We start from the raw sequence: 18,721 nt of genomic DNA on the forward strand, positions 1-18,721 counted from the left end.
AGCATGTGTCGGATCTTGCTCTACTAACACTTGTCCCGTCTTTCCCTGATTGGTGCTTGTGCTTCCCTGGCTTGTACTTAGGTCAGACCCAGCAGAAGCTGGGAGATTGCTGCTTGAGAGCTGTTCAGGGAGGTTTTAGTGAGTTGCGGGGAGGGAACCCAAACCTAGTGCAAACCTAGCCCCAGGCTATCGGGCCTTTGGAGTTCAGAGTGCTTGTGGTCAGTACCAGTGGCCTTGTGGTTAACCTTAAGGTTAACTGAGCTGTCATCTTGGACAGAGCCTAGATGTTGTGGGTTACATGTGCAGGGTGAAATTTTAGTATATTTTGAACAGCTGAATCTCTCTCTTTTCTTCTTGGCTTAGAGGAAGTTGATCCATACTCTTAGTATAGACCATGGGGGCCGCATCTGTTTAGTGCTCAAAAACTTCTAATAGAGTAAAGATCTGCTCTGCTTTTTTTCAGCTGTTACCATGCATAGAGGATGTAGTGGCCATCTGTCTTTAAGGCAGGTATCTCAGCAGACTGCAGAAAATGTGAAAATTGCCACTGGCCTTGTCTCCAAGTGTTGTGGTAATGGATAAAGGAGCAATAGCTTGGTCCTTTAAAGAGTTACAATCTCCATCTCTTTGCGTTACACTACTTTTCCTACTGCACAATGTCACCTCTGAAAACCAGGTGCTTGTAGACATGGAAAAAAAAATTCTATTATTATTTCCTCTCTTCAGTCTGAAATGCAAATTGATTTCTGACAAGGCTATGAAGAGTCTTCATTGTTAGCCTTTTCCCTGGTGACTTGTGAAGCTGTAACTCTCATGAATTTATTTTTCACACAGAACAGCATGTATTTTCCCTACTGTTGACCTCTGACTGTGCTGTAAGGATGAGAAGTATTGAAGGGAAGGCTGTTTCTTGCAGTAATCAGTGTAGCAGCAGGCATTTGTTGAGCCTAGGAATTCAGGACATAATTCAGGGAAAAAGGCAGCCAGAGCTGGTTTTGGATGTTCAGACTCCCCTGAGAACAATTCCCAAGACAGCCCTCACAGTTTGTGCCTGTATTCAGAGGACGGTGCCTTGTCTGAAGGAGCCAGCTGTCTTCCCTGATTCAACACAGGTGCTACGTAGTTGCAGCCACGGGTTTCTGAGTGTCCATGGGTTTGCTCTTTCTGTTTCTCTGAACTGTTTTGTGCCAAGAAGGCCCGGTTGCTCACTGTGCTTCCCACTGCTCTGCTAGTGATTGTTACAACAACAAGAAGTAACCCTGCAGTGATTTCATCAAAACACTTACTCCCTGCGGTGCATTTCAGCTTCTTATTGGAATACTTTGGATTAACAGAGCCTTAGAGGAAGAATAAAGAAGTCTTTGTGTTTGTCAAGGATTTTAAATAGTAAGTGGCAGCCTCCTAGTTTGCAGAAAGAGCAACTTGATCCTCTGTGTTTCTGTTTGCAGCCATGCACATCTTGTTTTGCTGTGAACTTAAGTTATATATATATTTTTTTTTTTTAACTGGTATTTCTGTTGTCTCTCTCCCCAGAGAGCTTGATTTTCCCCTGGCTTTACACCTGGTGTGGCTGCTTTGTGCCTGTGTTCTGCACATGTATAATGCCACCAGTATCATGTGCAAGGTAGCACTTCCTGTAATACTTAGCAGGAGGTGCAAAGCGACAGGCTTCAATTTTGGTGGTGAACAGCATGTGTACCTGAAGCCAGGATTTGACCTTCCAGAATAATGGAGAATTGAACCAGTATCCAAAAAATGTCATTACTTCCCGGTATCACCAGGTCCTGCACTAAACACAGTTTATCAAACACATACTTTGAATATGATTCAAATTGAGATGAAGCTTTTTTTAAAGTATTAAATGAACACATTTGAAGCTCAGAGAGAACACTAAGTCATCTCTGACCTGCATATTACCGGCTGAGTAATTTTCACCCAGTCACTCCAGGGCTGTATTTGCAAAATTGTTTTAATATCAGTATAACTGTGCAGCATCTCAAATCTGAATGTCTTGAGTGTTCATGGGGAGAAAAGAGAGTCCATTTACTTTTTATGCTTGCTGCTCTGGAGCTTGGGAAACCTTGAGCAGCCTGAGGAGTGACTTTGGACTGTTAGCTGTAGAGATGGCATGTGAACATTTCTGACTTAATTTACCGATGAATGTATGTTGAGCTTGCATTAGCTAAGTATTAAATGGCAATAAAGGTATTAAGAGTTAATGGAAAATGAAGTACAGAGAGGCTATTGCTTTTGAATGGTACATTTTTGAATAATTGCATTCCCGGTTGATTTGTTTTTATAGATCTCTTCCATGTCATTCTTTGTGCTTTTTGAAGTAAATTTTTGTGAGGAACAGATGAAATCTAATTTTCTCTATGGCTTGCATTTAACAGATATTTTATTGCTTGGCATTTTATGTAAGTTATTAATTGCAAAGCACATTATGATGTGCAATTCTAACTCTAGCTAATTTGATTAGCCTTGCAATACAGTAGTTTTAGGAAACTCTTGTTAGCATGTAATAAGATCTTGCAGTTGGGAGGGGAAAAAAACCCCAAGCTGCTTGATCATTACATTTTCACTGATTTGCTTAAAATCCCAGGACCCTATTCTAGTACTGTGCAGAACATGGACCGATGTTTTGTCCTTCTCCAGCGCTGCTGCTGAAAGATGGCTGTATTTAGCAGTATTACCAAGAGCAATTAACCCATCTCAGTGATACAATCTTAACATGGGTTCTGAGAGCACTGTGTGTAAAGACAAAAACCTGTTTGTGTAATGATGGGTAAATGTGCTGAGCTTCAGATATGTGCTCCTTTCTTTCAGAGACCACAGATGGAAAGATAGTCTGATGATGTGGATACCAACCTGGGACTTAACAATTGTTTCTAGTTTAAAGCTTTCTGAAAAATCGGAAGTTCGGATTAGGCTTTTGTGGGGCTAAGCAGTAGTGCACATGAGCCACAGTTGCTTATCTGTAAAATTGGAATAGCAGTGCAGTCCAGTTATCCAACAGCATGATGAGGATGGTGTTTCATCCAGGAATTGCTAAGATGCAGTAGCATGCAGTATTCATAGGAATATTGAGATAGGGAGATTAAGCAAAGACCAAACTGATGTATTCAGTGAATGCTCTCATGCAAATGTAAACATCAACCAGATTCAAAGGTATTGTCACAATGTTTTGGGAAGATGTTCTTCTGTAGAAAATTGCTCTACTGAGGGAACACAACTTCCTGAGAAAGTATTTTGGTTTCTGTGGAACTTTCTTCATGAAGGGACCTTTGTTTCGAAAAAAGGATTTACTGTCTTCATCTGCCTGTGCAGCCCCTTGTGATCTGGGAAAAGCCTATGTTCAAGTCTAGACTCTGTTTGATTCTGAGACAGGCTGTAAGTCTCTTGTCCATTTCCTAGGTGTTAGGTGCTGCTTAAGTTACTGGCTTTTGTGGTTCTGACTCCAGTGGAGTGGTAAGAAGAAATGGCAGAACACTTCCACGCTGTCCTCGACAGCAGGATACTTGTCTTCTGTTTTCCACTGATCAGGATTATATTATTAATTTAAATCCAGACCTTGGCTCATATTGAGATGTTGTGTAGACTACCAATAGAAAAGTTTTCTTAATTTGTTATTCATTACCTTTGTTCTCACGTTTCAGGGTGTGCTGATGGTTGGTCCTCCTGGCACTGGCAAAACAATGCTAGCAAAAGCTGTTGCTACAGAATGTGGGACGACATTCTTCAATGTGTCTTCCTCTACACTGACATCTAAATACAGAGGCGAGTCTGAGAAGCTGGTCCGCCTCTTATTTGAAATGGTATGTCCTTGATGGTGAGATCTGGGGCTCATTAAGGTGAGAAAGGACAGTATTCTTGGTTTCCTGTCCTTCCGGTAGCATGTTGGAAGCATGGAATTCATTGAACTGACACCCCCTCAGCCAATTAGAAAAACATAATCCTTGTGTTTCCAGATGTGGTATGTTATTGAGGACTAAGAAGGAAATGGTTTGTCACCTGTGTTTAGGATAGCATTTTCCAGGCTAAATAGAGAATTGCGACCTTAACAGAAATTCAGTACTTGTTTGGTTATGGGATAACAATGGAAGGGGTTTGGAACAGTTATTCTGGAAGCAATACATGTTTTAGGTCTGTTTCTGTTCTGAATGATGGTCACAAGCCTCTCAGTGAAGCTGTGGCTGCAGTATGTGAAGGACATGTCCATGTGGACTATACCTCTGGGAGCCTCGCTGCACTCCTGTAACACTCACAGCTAAAACCCTTCTCTCTTGAGATCACTGAGCTCGCTTCTGTCACTTATGCTTAATACTCACCAGCCCAAAACCTGGACATGAAAACTGCCTGTATTGTGTCAAGAAGACTCCTACTGTAGTAGTTTTTCTTTTCCCCTTTGCAATACTATTTGCTGGGGAAAGCCAACCAACAATTGTACCCAAGGAGTACAATTTAAAGTGTGTAAACCTCAGCATATGACAGACAGTTTATAAATCAATGTCTTGAATTCCTCCCTTGTGACAGGCAAGGAAGATATGTACGTAGTATGTCTAGCAGGGCTGGGTTGTGCACTGATGAGGGCCTGTGCTTGCTGAGCAGCCTTAGTAGTGATGTTTTCATTTGAATAAAGGCACGGTTTTATGCGCCAACAACAATCTTCATTGACGAGATAGATTCCATCTGCAGCCGCAGAGGCACGTCTGATGAACACGAGGCCAGTCGCAGAGTCAAGTCAGAGCTGCTCGTGCAAATGGATGGTAACAAGGGCTTAGATCTGGGTTTGGGGCTGGGATGCTGTTTCTTTACGGGTGGGAGCGTAAGAACGTGAGCCATCTGGAAAACCTGGCTTTATGGATAGAGGAAAAATGAGGCAGAACTTGAGATTAGTGTATTTTTTGAGTGTTCAACAGCAGATAATTGAAAAGGGTGTTCTGCTTTATTTTTTCTAAAATGGCTATTTTTAGGGTGACTTGAAAACCCATATTAAAGAGACACAGACTCCAGGAGAAGTAGATAATGGAAATTTGTGCAGTTTAATGCAGGTATTTAATTTGTATCCGGTTTAAACAAAATTCTGCCCTTTGCTAGAGTTTCCAACTGTGGAACCACATCGTGAGATCTGCTTTTGCTGTATTCTATGGTGGCAGCTAATATTACCTTTTTAAGTCAGATGTAGTACCTGTTTTGTACAGGGATACATGATGAGCATGGCCATCTGAGGAGTAGTATATGGTGTAGAGGTTTGATAACCACCTTTATACTGCAGCTATTATAAACTGCTGTATAAACTACTGTATATAAACTGCTATTTAAAATGTTCTCAGATTTCCAGATTTGGTGTGGTAGGCTCAGGACAGGAAACCTTTTGATCCAAAATGTTAGTTTCTTTGCAGTCCTCATTTAGTAAGCTGAGTGACTCCTATTTCTTCTATGACCAGACTCGACAGAGATAGCACTGTCAGTGGGACAAGTAGGGCTGTACTCACATATGGCTGTGTTATTTGCACTGTCAAAGAAAGCTCTCCCCTGACTCAGCAAAAGAATGAACTGTCCCTCTCTCTGTGATAATGATGGTCTTGTGACACCTAGCTATGGGAAGTTTGGAAAGGGACACAGGACTATAGAGAGCTGTTGTTTAGCTTTGTCCAGGCTATGTTTGTCTGTGCAGTGTTTCTCAGCAAGCATCTCAATCAATAAGAGCTCTGGAGTAAAATTGCTCTGAACTGTTGTGCTTGCAGGGGTAGGTGGTGCTCTGGAAAATGATGACCCTTCCAAGATGGTTATGGTATTATCTGCTACAAATTTTCCCTGGGATATTGACGAAGCTCTCCGACGGAGACTGGAGAAGAGGATTTATATACCTTTGCCCACAGGTATGTTTGATAAGACCATTTTCCTTTCCTCTCTTTACAAGATGAGTTTAGGATTACTGCAGGACTGTTGCGTTTGTGAGGAATCCTGATGGTTTTATGATGAGCAGTGTAATTCAGGGGTTAATCATTTGTCTGGATTGCTTTATTTTTAAAGAGAGTGAGAGAAAGAGAAATATTGCTTGCTCAGGGGCTTAAAAGCAAAGAGCTGTGGCATTTCAATGCAAGCCATTGATGGGTTCTTATATTTTGAAAGAGAGTTAGTTTTAATGAGCCTGGAATTATTTTAAATGTTTAACAGTCAGTCCTTGAGTGATCATCAAAGGCAGCCTTTGGACATGTTCACAAATACTGCAAATGCACTCCATGCCCTTGCAGACAAATGCAAAGAAGTGGATCCATGAATTTTCACTTAGAGGCTTAGTTCATTGCAAATCACTGCTTGCTTGCGTTTATTACTGTGCTTCCAGTCACTCAGAATGCAGCAGGCTGATTGCTTTCCTGCCCTAAGACATCACAGCTTGTATTGTCTTTCCTAGCTGTCATTCACCTGTCCTATTAATTTTGAGATTCCTATCACTTGAAGTTTGCATAGGTTCGTTTCTTCTTGGTGCAGTGGATGCCTCATCTCCCTGCATGAGCACTCAAGGTAACAAGATGCATGTCCATGGTGACAGCAGCTGTGATTGAGTTTAGCAGGTCTAAGGACACTTAATAGTTCTACAGCTTGTCTTTGCAGCTTACAGGCAGTAACAGCTCCTAACAGGATGCCTGTCTTTATGACCAATTAGTTTAAAATCCTATCAGCTCTTCCTCTTGTTTCTAATTAAACCAGATTGTTTTTTAACACAGTGTATTATACCCTGGACAACATAGGAGATGTGATCTGGTTTTATTTACAGTCTGAGGTTCTGTTGTATATATTCTGCAAGTAAGAATGTTGTGCTATTCTGGGCAAGTCTGGGTGATGCATTTTTAACTGTGCTGTGTGATTTGATGTAGTCAGGCATTTTAACTGAATAAGTGCTTTGATAGCATATATATACCTGTATATTATGGAATTTGATGCAAGCATATATTGTGTAGTGTTTTATTTTCAAAATGCTGCACAGATTTGCTTAGCCCCACAGCAACAATTAGAAGAATGTTCTCTGATGCAGGATACTCTCTGCAGGTATGCTGTGTGTACATTGTGCTCTCTAAATAATAAATCCCCATTTTATAGCTAGTGCCAGTTGTGTGTAATGGGTAACTCTGTGCTCTTGACAGTTCTGCAAAGCACACAAAACCTGCAGCTGTAGACGAGCTTTCTATTTTCTTTTGTATTTCTCCTTCCCCAAAAGTTTTAAAAAAATAATTAGGGACATCAATAAGTGAAACATAATGTGTTTTATTGGACATTTCTTTAAGACATTTAGCCTTTCCTGCTGCTACTTCTTCTGTTGTGGTTGCCTTTTTTTACAGGTCATAAAAATTGATCACTTGAGGATAAAGATGCTGAGCTGGTGTATTTTTTCTGTACAGTGAAAGCCAGGAAACCAGTCATCCTCTCCTTTACCACCCTTGTGCAGAGTAACACAGAGGCCTAAACTGTCAAATGTGAATTCCCTCTTACAAGCTTAGGCTGCTTAACATATGTACCCAAATGCACATATGCACATGCCCTCTGCAAGAGAAATAGTTAATTGACGGCGTAAGTGCTCATTTACACAGCTGGTTATCACTCTGTGTGTACTGCATCTGGGTAGGAAAGTGAGATACTGGGACATTTGTATCATAAATATATTAATATATGTTTATTGTATTAATGTGTCTGTTTTCTATCAAGCTTCAGCAGATTCCTTGGGTCCCAACTGGATAAACCACTTAAACATATGCTTGAAGTTCAGCCTTAGTTGTTAAGGGGTTTGTGCTGTCTGAAGCTCTTTTAATAGAATCCTTATTGTAGTTGTTGTAATGAAACTGCATGAATTATATGCAGTCAAACCCTTGAACAGAGAGTGGATCCAAAGGGATGTGAGAAGAAACAGACATTTGTAGGATTGTGCTCTTGTGCTCTTGGGTAATATGTGACCAAATGCTTTATCACCTGAGACATAACAGATTTTTTTAATGACAGATCACTTTGACAAATACCTCTTGACCATGCTGTTTTAATATACTGCATTTAACCAAATTCTTCACTGTATTTGATTGCACACTTCACTATGACTTGTTCTCTCTCTTTTCTTACATTGAACTCTTTTCTTCATACTTGTCACTGAAAATCTAAGTTGTGTTTATATCTTTTTATAATGTAACTCTTGCAAGTCCTTAAGCAAGTATTTTAATGTTCTAGCAAAAGGCAGAGCAGAACTACTTAAGATTAATCTTCGGGAAGTAGAACTAGATCCTGATATCAGCCTTGAAGAAATTGCTGAGAAGATTGAAGGCTATTCTGGTGCTGACATCACTAATGTTTGCAGGTATCTCATTGCCCTTAATTTGCAAATAGAACTGCATGGAAAGTCATCATTTGCACTATATGATGAAAGGCAATACCCACTACAGCTGAAGCCATGCTCACAGTGTATGTGTTTGAGGCCCAAATCTATTTACTGTATTCATGTTTTACTGTCATGTGGAGTGGTCTAAAGACCATGAAGTCTTTCTGTGAGATGTGATTTTCTTGGATCTGAAGTGAAAAAAATTATCTGAGCAAATCTCATGTTACAATTGGCTGCATTTACTGTAGTTGTCTGCTTTTGTTAATGTAGTGCAAAGCAGATTGTTATTGGTTTTTTTAATCCCATTAGTTTAGGAGCTAGAATTCTGTAATCCAAAAAATTCCTTTCACAGAATACTTCTTTGGGACGTCTATATGCTGGATGTTTGGACAGCCACCAGTGCAGCACAGTCTTGGTGTCTACCTGAATCTCCTAGGTGAAAGGGTGATATAGATAGTTTATAATATTAGTATTTAATTTATTTCCATCCTGTTCCCGCAATTTGTTTCATTTTTGACAAGTAAGGCTTTTCTCGTTAAGGACAGGTATATGAAGAAACTTATCTGAAGGAAGTCTGTGTCCCTTAAGAATCCTGTCAAGAGAAATTGATCCTGTAGAAGAGCATTGCTTGGGAATCTTTTTTTTTTCCCCCTGCTGCTTTTCTGAAAATGTGAAGTCCTTCCACAGATTTGAAAACTTGGTGTGTGTCATGTAGTAGTGAAATTACCTGTTCTCCCTAAGGCTTGTGTTATGCCTTGCTGGGAAAAACCTGGGGAAAGAGAAAATGTAATTTCAGACTGCCTGTGGGCCACAGTGTGAGAAAATGAGCAGTGTTTTTCATGCCAATGGGCCAGGCTGGCAGGATCTGAGCTGGGGAGGAGTCGTGGAGCAGGCAGAGCATGAGGAGCCACAGGCACCGATGGCCTCAGCACGCATGCATCATCTCACATGTGGTGCTGTGTCTGATGCCTCCTGCTCTGCCCTCCACAGATCCAGGTGCTATGGACAAGCAGGCAGCGAGCTGGGCTGCACTCTGAACACTCACTGACTGTCCTTTGGGGCTGCACTGCAGGGAGGAAGTTGAAGTCTAAAAGGAACGGGGTGTAAAAATCCAGACTACTTAAAAAAAAAAGTCTTTGAGTGCGGTTTGTCTCCCACCCTGCCCTTTCCTGCTCTAAAGTTGTAAAATTTCATCTCCATGAATCATTGTAAAAGGTTTTCAGTTTTATAGTTTTAATTATCTCTGCACATTTACCATATGCTTAAATGGGTTTTGGTGCCAATGCATTCTTTATGTTGAATTAATGTAGTGATCTGGGAACATGGAAGCTACGAAAGATGTGAACTGCATCTTCTATGGTAAATAAATGCTCTCTTAAGTGTTCTGCCAGTGGTTTCTAGCAAGGGTATACAATCAAAATTCATAGGCTTACAGCACATTCTGCTAGCAATTAGCTCCCATGCATTGTCCTGTATTTCCAGGGATGCATCTTTAATGGCAATGAGAAGACGTATTAATGGCTTAACTCCAGAAGAGATTCGTGCACTTTCTAAAGAAGAGCTTCAGATGCCAGTTACCAAGGGGGACTTTGAGCTGGCTCTGAAGAAAATCTCCAAATCTGTTTCTGCTGCAGACCTGGAGAAGTATGAAAAATGGATGGCGGAGTTTGGATCTGCTTAATCTCAGTGACAGCTTTCCTTTGCTGGAGTTTTATGGTTTTTGTTGTTCTCACTTGCAAAATGAGTTAGAAATCTTTTTAAAGGTTTAATAAAAGGTCTGACTCTGCCCTCATCCCACCCCTTTCTGGTGACAGGATCTTTTAAGCTCTTTGCCTTTAAAGGGAATGAACACAATAATGAGCTGATATTGTAAAAGATATTTTATCTCTGAAATAGAAAAATAAGACAAACAGGAAGGGAAAAATCATACTTCTGAGGGTAGGCTTTTTATTTTTCAAATGAAGAGCAGTGTTACTTAACTTCCTCCTAGTCCTTTTTCATGGCTGGAGTCAATAAATCAGCTGGGGGATGTGACTCCAGAGAAACAGACAAGGGCTTGCTGTACCCCCTGCTCTTAAGTGCTGCTTCTGCCTCCCTTGAATGTGGCATCCAAGTTATTATTCTTTCTCTCTGTGCTCGGATATTCGGAGCAAAGCTTGTGGACTAATTGGCATTACACAGAGGAAATGAGGATCAGTTTTCCATCAAGATGTGGGCCTGACTCTCCTCTCATGAACGCCCATTTGGAATTGATGTCAGTTCAGAGTTATCAGTGTTACTTGCAATGACTTCTGATGGAAATGAGAGGGAAAGAAAAAGGCATGGATTGTTCTCAGTCCGGTTTATGCTTGTTCTCTGAACATAGTTTGAACCTGTTTGACCAGTAGGCACTTTGACTTAGGTTATAACTTGCACTTTTATGCTTATATATCATCCTGTGCTTTGTCTGTGCTATCTAAATGTAATTGTTACTACTATCATTATTTTAGTACTAAGAGTTTAATACAGTAAAGATGCTAATTCAAGGCTGCATTTAAAACACAAAACTGTCCTTAAAACAAGTGGCTGTGAACTTCCACTTCTGATTAGATATGAACTTTTTCCTAGCATTACTAGGCAATGGGACTTGTACCTGTTTATGTTGTAGAACTGTTCATGGTTAATTTTTTTTGGTGAGGATTTCTTAAAAGTGTATAATTATTACTGGTTTAGTAATATTTAGAAAATAATCTGTATGATCTTATTTATGTTTTAACTGTTTCTTCCCTTCTCTCATACAAGTCCAGTGATGAGAAGGGTTGAGTTCTAAACTAACATTCTCTCTAGAGTATACCTGTAACACTGACTATATGAGCTTTTCACAGACTCAGCCTGTGAGTCTGGCATATGAAGGTTTCCTGTGGAAATGTGAAGGAGTGGTCAAATGACAAGATTTACAGAGAAATATGCAAGCTCTCAAGTTTTTGGTGATGTTGTGATCTAGGGCATAAGTATCGTGGTGGATGTGAATGGCCGTGCAGCTTGGTAGGTATTCAACCCTTCAGCTCTCTGCTGAGACTCCTAGTGGCATAGACAGATGTGATGAACTGGAGTAAGAAACACGGCACCTCCTCTTCAATGGGAATATGTCCTTATTTGCTCCTTTTTGTTAGTTCTTGGAAGTTCCCAATAATGTCAGTAATTCAGCACACTGGTCTCTTGGGCTGTGACATGGTAACCACTAAGGCAAAATCACATACTTATTTTGGTCAGGGAAGTGGTAAAATCATCATCCCTTGAAGTGTTTAAAAAATGGATAGATGTGGCACTTGGGGACATGGTTTAGCAGTGAACGTGTTAGTGCTGGGTTAATGGTCAGATGTGATGATCTGAGAGGTCTTTTCCAACCTTAATGATTCTATGATTCCTCCTGGGGAATAACTGGATCTTTTTAGAGAGAAAGCTCTGAAAATATTGTTATGGACTGTAATTTCTTCCTTATTGAAGCTGTAGGCTGCTGCAGTTGTTCTTTGTTTGTTTTAACTGCAGTAGAAATTAGTAAAGCTACACAAATCTTTTGTGGCCGGTGCCAGATCAGCACTACAGGGTCACTCACTAAAGAGGCCACTGCTGCCCAAGGGGCTTAATCTACACAACCAAGATGTAGAAGGGAGTTGACATGAATGCCAGTAACAACCCTACTCAGCTGCCCAAGAGCAGTACTGGGATTCAGCAGTTGCTGCTTAGTAGGGTCTAAGTACCAGTTTGCTCAGTTTCACATTGCAAGCAGCAGTGACCTTCCTACTGATGAAAGCACAGCACTTGATGAAAATGTCAGTCTTTGATGAACCTTCTACCTTAAGGCATTAAACTTCCCTCTTGGCTGTTAAGCAAAATTCACTGTACTGGGCATTTCCTTTAGTAGGAATTATTCAGGTGCTGCAGTCTTATTCTCTAAAGGTCATGGTTTCTACCCCAGAAATGTTTTTACTGTACAGGTCCATTCATCCTTTACAGCTGCAGAACAGAAAAGTGAAAAGTTTTCAGGCAGTAGATGTTTGTGGTGGTTGTGCCCCAGCATTACTGCCATGACTGGAGCCCTGCTAGATCAGGCACCCCAGAAGACTGAGACCATCCCTTCCCTGCTGAGACCTTTCAGGAAAGGGAGCTGTCCTTGTGTGCTGACACTTTCATCTTTACCAAGTCATGCTGGCACACTCACATAGGTGGGCTTGGAGACTGGGTTATTAACTCTGGGGGAGCCAGCATTGGATGCAGCTAGGAGCAACCCAGGAAGGAAGTGCAGCCAACAGTGGCAGCAGCTCAAGGCCCAAAGGATGAGCTTACTGCTCAAAGTAAGACCAGTTCATGTCCCACTGGTAGAAACCCTTGTGTAAGGATATTGGACTCCTTAGAGAGCACTGTACAAGCATGTCACAGCCTGCTGTGACACTGCGTTCAGCCTGCACCTCTTTGTGTATGGAGATGCTCCACACACGCGGGGGTACACACACACAATAGGTGGTGTTCAGTAGTTGTACCTAGATTACATCAAAAACATGTTTTAAAGCTGTGTTTACATGTTTTCTAAACATCTGTGAAGGCCCTCTTGGGTGGCACTGTTAATTTTTGTACAATATGCAATCTGGTTGTATGAAGTAATAAATGTGCGCATAGAGTCTGTCTGTCTCACTTGAGTGGGGCTGTGAGTGCTTTGCTGTTAACTGCTTCCAAAGGCTGCCATACAATGCAGATCTCTTCAGCGTGTCATGGTGCTTTTGGACTCACCAAAGTCCTGGATGGAGAGCAGTTAAAGCAGAGTCTGGGGTTTTGGATGAAGCTGCCAGCAATGCTCTCTCTCTAAATTGGCCTTTTGTTGCTACAAGCTATAAAGTGGGAGAACACTCCAATGCCCAGCAAATGGAAGGAGGGTGGGCGAGAGGAGAGGGGACGCCCCAGCAGATGTTCAGTGTTAGCACCTGATTCAGACCTCAGAGAGCCAGGCAGCCTTTTTTATTACTTGCCCCCAGGCTGAAAGTATAATCAGGCTCCAGAGAAGCTGTATCATCAGCTACCTGCTAACCAGGAGACTTTCAAGAGCAAAACTTCTATTAGGAAGGAGCTTTCAAACTTGGAAAGAGACCCCGTGTCTCCTGGGACTGAGTTGATTATTTGAATTTTCTCACTAACTTCCTTATGAAAGAATGGAGTTTCCAGTGTTTCATAATGCCTCAAACATGAAAGAGTGAGCAAGGGAAATGCTGATCAGGGGAATTCAGAAGAGGTCAAATCCTTGCATAGAAAGTTCAGCTCACCCCAGTTTAAAAGAGACTGGAATAGCAAAGGTGCACTGACTTGTTCTGATCATGGGGAAGATGAAAGAGCTTCTGTGCTGTAAAGAACTCCTCCATCAAATGAGCAAAGACTTCATGGTACAATCCAGGCATGAGGAGGTGGAAGGAGACAAAGAAATAGTGATCTTTTCTTGGTCTGTTATTGGAAGAAGCCACCCTGAATCAGATTGTGTATTGAGATGTTTTTTCAGAGCTTTAGTGACAGATAAGTGCATGATGAACATGCAGGTGACACTGTGCTGCTGGGGAGCAGGCAGGGAGCCTGGGAGTGCTAAAGCTACATGCTGGTGTAAAGTGGGTGTCAGCATCACGGCAGCAGCCCACCAGGCAGCATTGTGGTGCAGAGTGGAGCCAAGATGGACAGGAGTAATCTCAGTCATGCTCTGATAGAATAAAGCAGACTGCATAAAGCCACCCATGCTAGTGGTAGCAAAGGCAAGGGGATGGTGCAGTTCAGAGGATGTCTCACATGGTCATTTCCCTGCCCCTGTTAAGTGTTTCACTGGAGCTCTGTGCAAAAGCTTGGCTATTACTGCCAATCCCTCAGTCACCCGTGTTCAGAGCCCAGCTACCACATGTGCCACAGCTAGCAGAGCTGCAGAAGCAAGTGGTGGTCCTGCATCCCACAGCACAGGGACATTTGACCCTCTCTGCCTTCTGAGCCTGCCTGGTTTTGTGTGCTGGTTGTGACCTGTTCTTGTGACCCACTTACCGCATACATGGTGCTTCAGTACCTCTAATAGAGGAGTTTCTTTTGTGCAGTACAGAGCTGCCTTTTGTTCAGCTAAAGTGCCATGCTTCTACACATGTCTGCATGTAGGTGTCTTGGAAACATTCAGGCAATTTTCATCTTCTTTAGAAGGCCCCAACTAGCATTAAAAGCAGATGGATGAAATGTCTTGGCTAGCCTGGTTGCCCAATGCAAGAAAACTTACCTCAGCAGCCAAGGAGGTGCCACAAGGAAAGTTCTGGCTTTGTTATGAAGAGTCAAAGTGTGGGGATATTCCCATTCCTACTGCACAGGCAGAGTTAGGGTTGTATCGTGTCCAAGCTCTGTTTCCTGGCTTTTGTGTATTTGTGGTTTCTTTGCTGCAGTAGGAACAGTTTTCTCAGAGTTAGGAGGAAGCCATGGGGTATTTGTTCAGTGGCTGGGTTAGGATTGTGGAGATCCCATGATCTGGTTGGTACATGAAGCAGCTGAACCCATTCCCAGGATGCTTACTTTTGGAGAAACTCATCGTGCATCCTGCCTGACTGTCTGGCTGTACAGTAAGCAGGGTAGCTTTGTGCAAACTCAAATATAATACTTAGAATATTTGTTTGGCAAAGAGAGAAATTCTTACTGCCAGTTTCCAACTGTGTTGCTCTCATTTGTAAGCAGCCCCTTGCATATGTTGTTTAACTGAGGTAAAAGAAAATGTCTTGGAATTGAGAGTTTTTTGAACTTGACTTTGGAGAGCAAGAAAGGTAAAAAAGTACTTGCCTAGAGGAAGCTACAAGAGTAGTCAAGAGAGCTGAGAGCTGCAATTTCTTCTTTTCGTGGCTCTCTTTTTTGTCTAGCAGTTGCACTGCTGGGCTGTGCTTTCTGTTTCCAATTTGTTTTGAAATAATTACCATTGTTTATCTGCCTCTCAGACAGCCTTTGCAGATGATTTGGTTCCACAGAGCCCTCTTCTGCTTGGCGGTTGATGTTCTGGTGCGGCATGCTGTGTGACATCTGACTGAACGGCTGATGGCATGAGCTCTTCCCTGTGAAGGAAAGGTCACCCAAATGGTGAAGGTGAGAGGAACCGCGCTGAATACCAATCGGACTGGCGGGAGCAGAAACCATAGCAACTCTGCACAGGGTGTATAAATACAAGCAAAAGGAAAAGGGAATACCCTCCAGGAGATGCCGACAACACCGCAATGTGCATATCCATAGGGGTGTGGGTCTGTGTGTCACCAGTGAGGAGAATGTATGTGAGAGGGCAGAAGTGGCTCAAAGGAAGCCAATTGCAGGCACTGCCGACAGATTTCATCACCCAGCCTTGCTGCTTCAAAACGCACCAATGTCCAGGGGCCAATTTGTTACTGCTGCTACAAAAGCTGCCTTTTAGATAATCAAATTGGACTTCCAAAAAGCTTGCTGCCCATCTTGAAATGTCTTCAAACTTTGGCATGTGGTGGGACTGGAGTTGTGTTTGGAGGGTGAGAAGAACAAGGCAGTGTTAATAGTGGTGTGTTTCTGTAGGGTCCTGGGGCTTTGTTGTGCTGGGTAGCATTTGGGTGTGCGAGAAGAGATGCTCCAAATGCTTATGGGGAATTGAGATGGTAGAAGGATGGGGAGGGAGGTGGAAGGGTCCTGGGATCAGTGGAGGAGACAGAACTGTCCCTCTGACTCCTAGTTCCCAACCTTAAAGCAGACAGTAGTATTTTTCAGTTGCTTTTGATTTGCAGCCCCCTATCATTTTTTGTACTGAGGCTGAAGATCTCTGTATTGTGAATTAAATAGAGCAAGTTTGTTTTTCTTAAATACCTTTTGCAGACCCTTAATAGGTGCTTCCGTGGGCTACAGATGATGGTCTGAAAAGCACTGGCCCATGTCATCCTAAGTTTGCCTGAATTTCTTATGGAAGAGAGTCTATAATGGATGGTGTTGATTTTATTTTCTATTAGATAGTTTGCTCAGAAAGATGAAGCTCAGTGAATGTGAGGTGCTTCTGGGGAGTTTATTTACAGTGTGTTTTTTTCTGTGCAGATTAGCATTTCATCAGCATATGGCACAGCCATTTAAAATAAATATTTGGCTTTCCTTAAATTATGTTTGTGTAGAAAAGTCCCTGAGTATGCATATCTATCCCTCTGTTGTATCTCATTAGACATTTCTACCATGGTGCTGGGGGACCAGACTCCTTCCCTCTCGCTGAGGAGCCAAGAGCCTGCTCCTCCCCTGCCTGAGGGATCTTCGTGCCTCAGCTCAGGGGGAACGAGGCAGGCAATCGGCCCCTTTCCTATGGGGCTGCCAGCCACACACCGGTGGCACTGCCAGGGCAGCCTCCCTCTCTAGACCCTGGGAATTTGGATTTATTTAAACTGGGAACTGCCCAGCTTAAGCAAAGGCTTGGCACTCTGTCCAGGCTCCCCTCCTTCACACGCCAAGGCAGCTGTGCTTTTGCAAAACACAACCCCGAGTGAAGCCTGTGAGAGCAAATGTGAGCAAAAGGCTTGGGAGGAACTCAGGCGGTGTTGGGGGAGGATGGGATGCTGGGCTGCAGTCCTGTGTGCCCACCCAGTCTGGGCAAGGGAAATTGGTAAGGAGAGGGAACAGCATTCCCTTAGGCATGCAATATAGATATGGATGGAAGGAGAGCAGGAAACTTATTTTAAAACAAAGGAATAAATGACAAGCTAATCAGTTTTAAGATGGAGTGCAGCCTTTAACCCAGGAGGTCTTTTCCATCTCTTTGGCATATCCAGATGTCTTGTTTTCTCACAGATGATTTGGGACTCATTTGCAATCTAAGTTCTCAGTTGATTTGTATCCATCTGATCTTGTGCTGATAGTGCTGTCTAGCAAATATTTCTTACTCCCTGATATTTACCGTACATCCCTGAATGCATTCACAGAATCACCATATAAAGCAGCACCTTGTGCTTTGTTGTAATGTGTAAGCTCCTTCAGGCTCTTGTATAAGCTGGATCCTCCTCAGCACCCTTCCTTTCCGACTGAGCTTGTTGTTTATTTAACACAGATCAGCAGGAGCATACATGGTGGGTCCATAAGCCACACACAGCAAGTTACAGTAAGGCAAAGAAAACAAGAAAAAAAGAAATTGCTGTCATAGTACATTCCTGTAATCAAGCAAATAAACCAAGTATTTGGTTTTATGACCTGCAGGAGGGCAGAAGATTTGGGTGTATTATTATTGCACAGCAAACAGGCCTCATTAGATAACCGAGGTGTTCGTAGGCAGTGAGATACACAGGGAAGTGGAGGAAGATGCAGGAGCTCTCCAGACAGCAGTGAGAGAAAAGATGTGGATATTCTGTTTGCAGGGGATGCAGCTACATGCACCCACATGGTTGGAGACCACAGCATTTTTGTGGATGTTTGGATGCTGCCCAGACGAAGGGGAAGAAAAGATTTGGGACCAGCTAACACACTCCAGGATAGCACAGCCACCAGTAACCAGGGATGAATGTGAGTGTGGAGGGACAGGATGGATAGCAACTGCCTTCTGCCAGTCTCCCTTCCTCTGCCTTTCTCCTGGAGCCCAGGCACTCACACTCAGGTTCCCATTGCCATGAGTACCCAGTCACTCTGTGCAGGACCCTGCTGGTACAGGATTGTCCAGTGCATGCTCCTTGTTCTTGAGCTGTCCAGATGCAAAACCAAACTGCAGCCTCCCAAAGGGAGCTGTTAACCATTTGGCACCAGAAACCCTATTACGCAAAAAATGAACCCACTTAGACTGAGTCTGTTCAAGAGATTCCCTTCGTATCTGGTGGTGGCTCTTACAGCCAAGGTGGGAATAAAACTATTGCTCTTCTCCTCGGTGATGGGGCTGTTCTGCTGTTTTTCTGTTGTGTTGCTCTTCTGAGACTCTGTGGCTGTGCCAGCATCCTGCAGTGACTGTGTGTAGACAACCATAGCTTTGCTGCTTGGTGACCCTGCAAAGACTTTGTCTCTCATTAGAGACCCAGCAGCTCTACTTCTGAAAGATTTCTTCCAAACAGAGGTATTTTACACCATGGTTCAACTCTCAGTCCTTTTGACAGAAGCTGCCTGCAGGCTGCCTGGCCAGTCTTTTCCTCTAATGGTACAGGGTAGTTTTAAGAAGACAAAAAAACTATCACACTTGAGAAAAAATGCCTGGACAGATTTGGTAAAGGACAGGAACAAGGTTGTGTCTGAACCCACCTGGCAGAGCCCAGCTCACAGCTTCCCAAATGGGAGTCACGCTTACTTGAGATGGTGTTGAACACAATCAGGGAAGGACCATAGGACAGGATGAGGAAGAAAGGTGGAAGGAATTCCTGC

The 18,721-nt window shown here is 42.7% G+C and overlaps 1 protein-coding gene across 1 annotated transcript in view; it reads left to right on the forward strand.

Moving 5' to 3' along the window:
* Positions 1-18,721, forward strand: part of KATNAL1 (katanin catalytic subunit A1 like 1) — a 48,458-nt gene that overhangs the window by 21,494 nt on the left and 8,243 nt on the right. Inside the window, exons 6-10 of the mRNA XM_017731363.1 lie at positions 3,657-3,815; positions 4,640-4,766; positions 5,748-5,882; positions 8,218-8,344; positions 9,848-15,478. Coding sequence (XP_017586852.1) covers positions 3,657-3,815; positions 4,640-4,766; positions 5,748-5,882; positions 8,218-8,344; positions 9,848-10,046 — 747 coding nt within the window. The 3' untranslated portion in view covers positions 10,047-15,478. The remainder of the gene's footprint in view (positions 1-3,656; positions 3,816-4,639; positions 4,767-5,747; positions 5,883-8,217; positions 8,345-9,847; positions 15,479-18,721) is intronic.

The sequence above is a fragment of the Corvus brachyrhynchos genome, unplaced genomic scaffold, assembly GCF_000691975.1.
Source record: "Corvus brachyrhynchos isolate BGI_N302 unplaced genomic scaffold, ASM69197v1 scaffold103, whole genome shotgun sequence".
Classification (NCBI taxonomy): Eukaryota; Metazoa; Chordata; class Aves; order Passeriformes; family Corvidae; genus Corvus; species Corvus brachyrhynchos.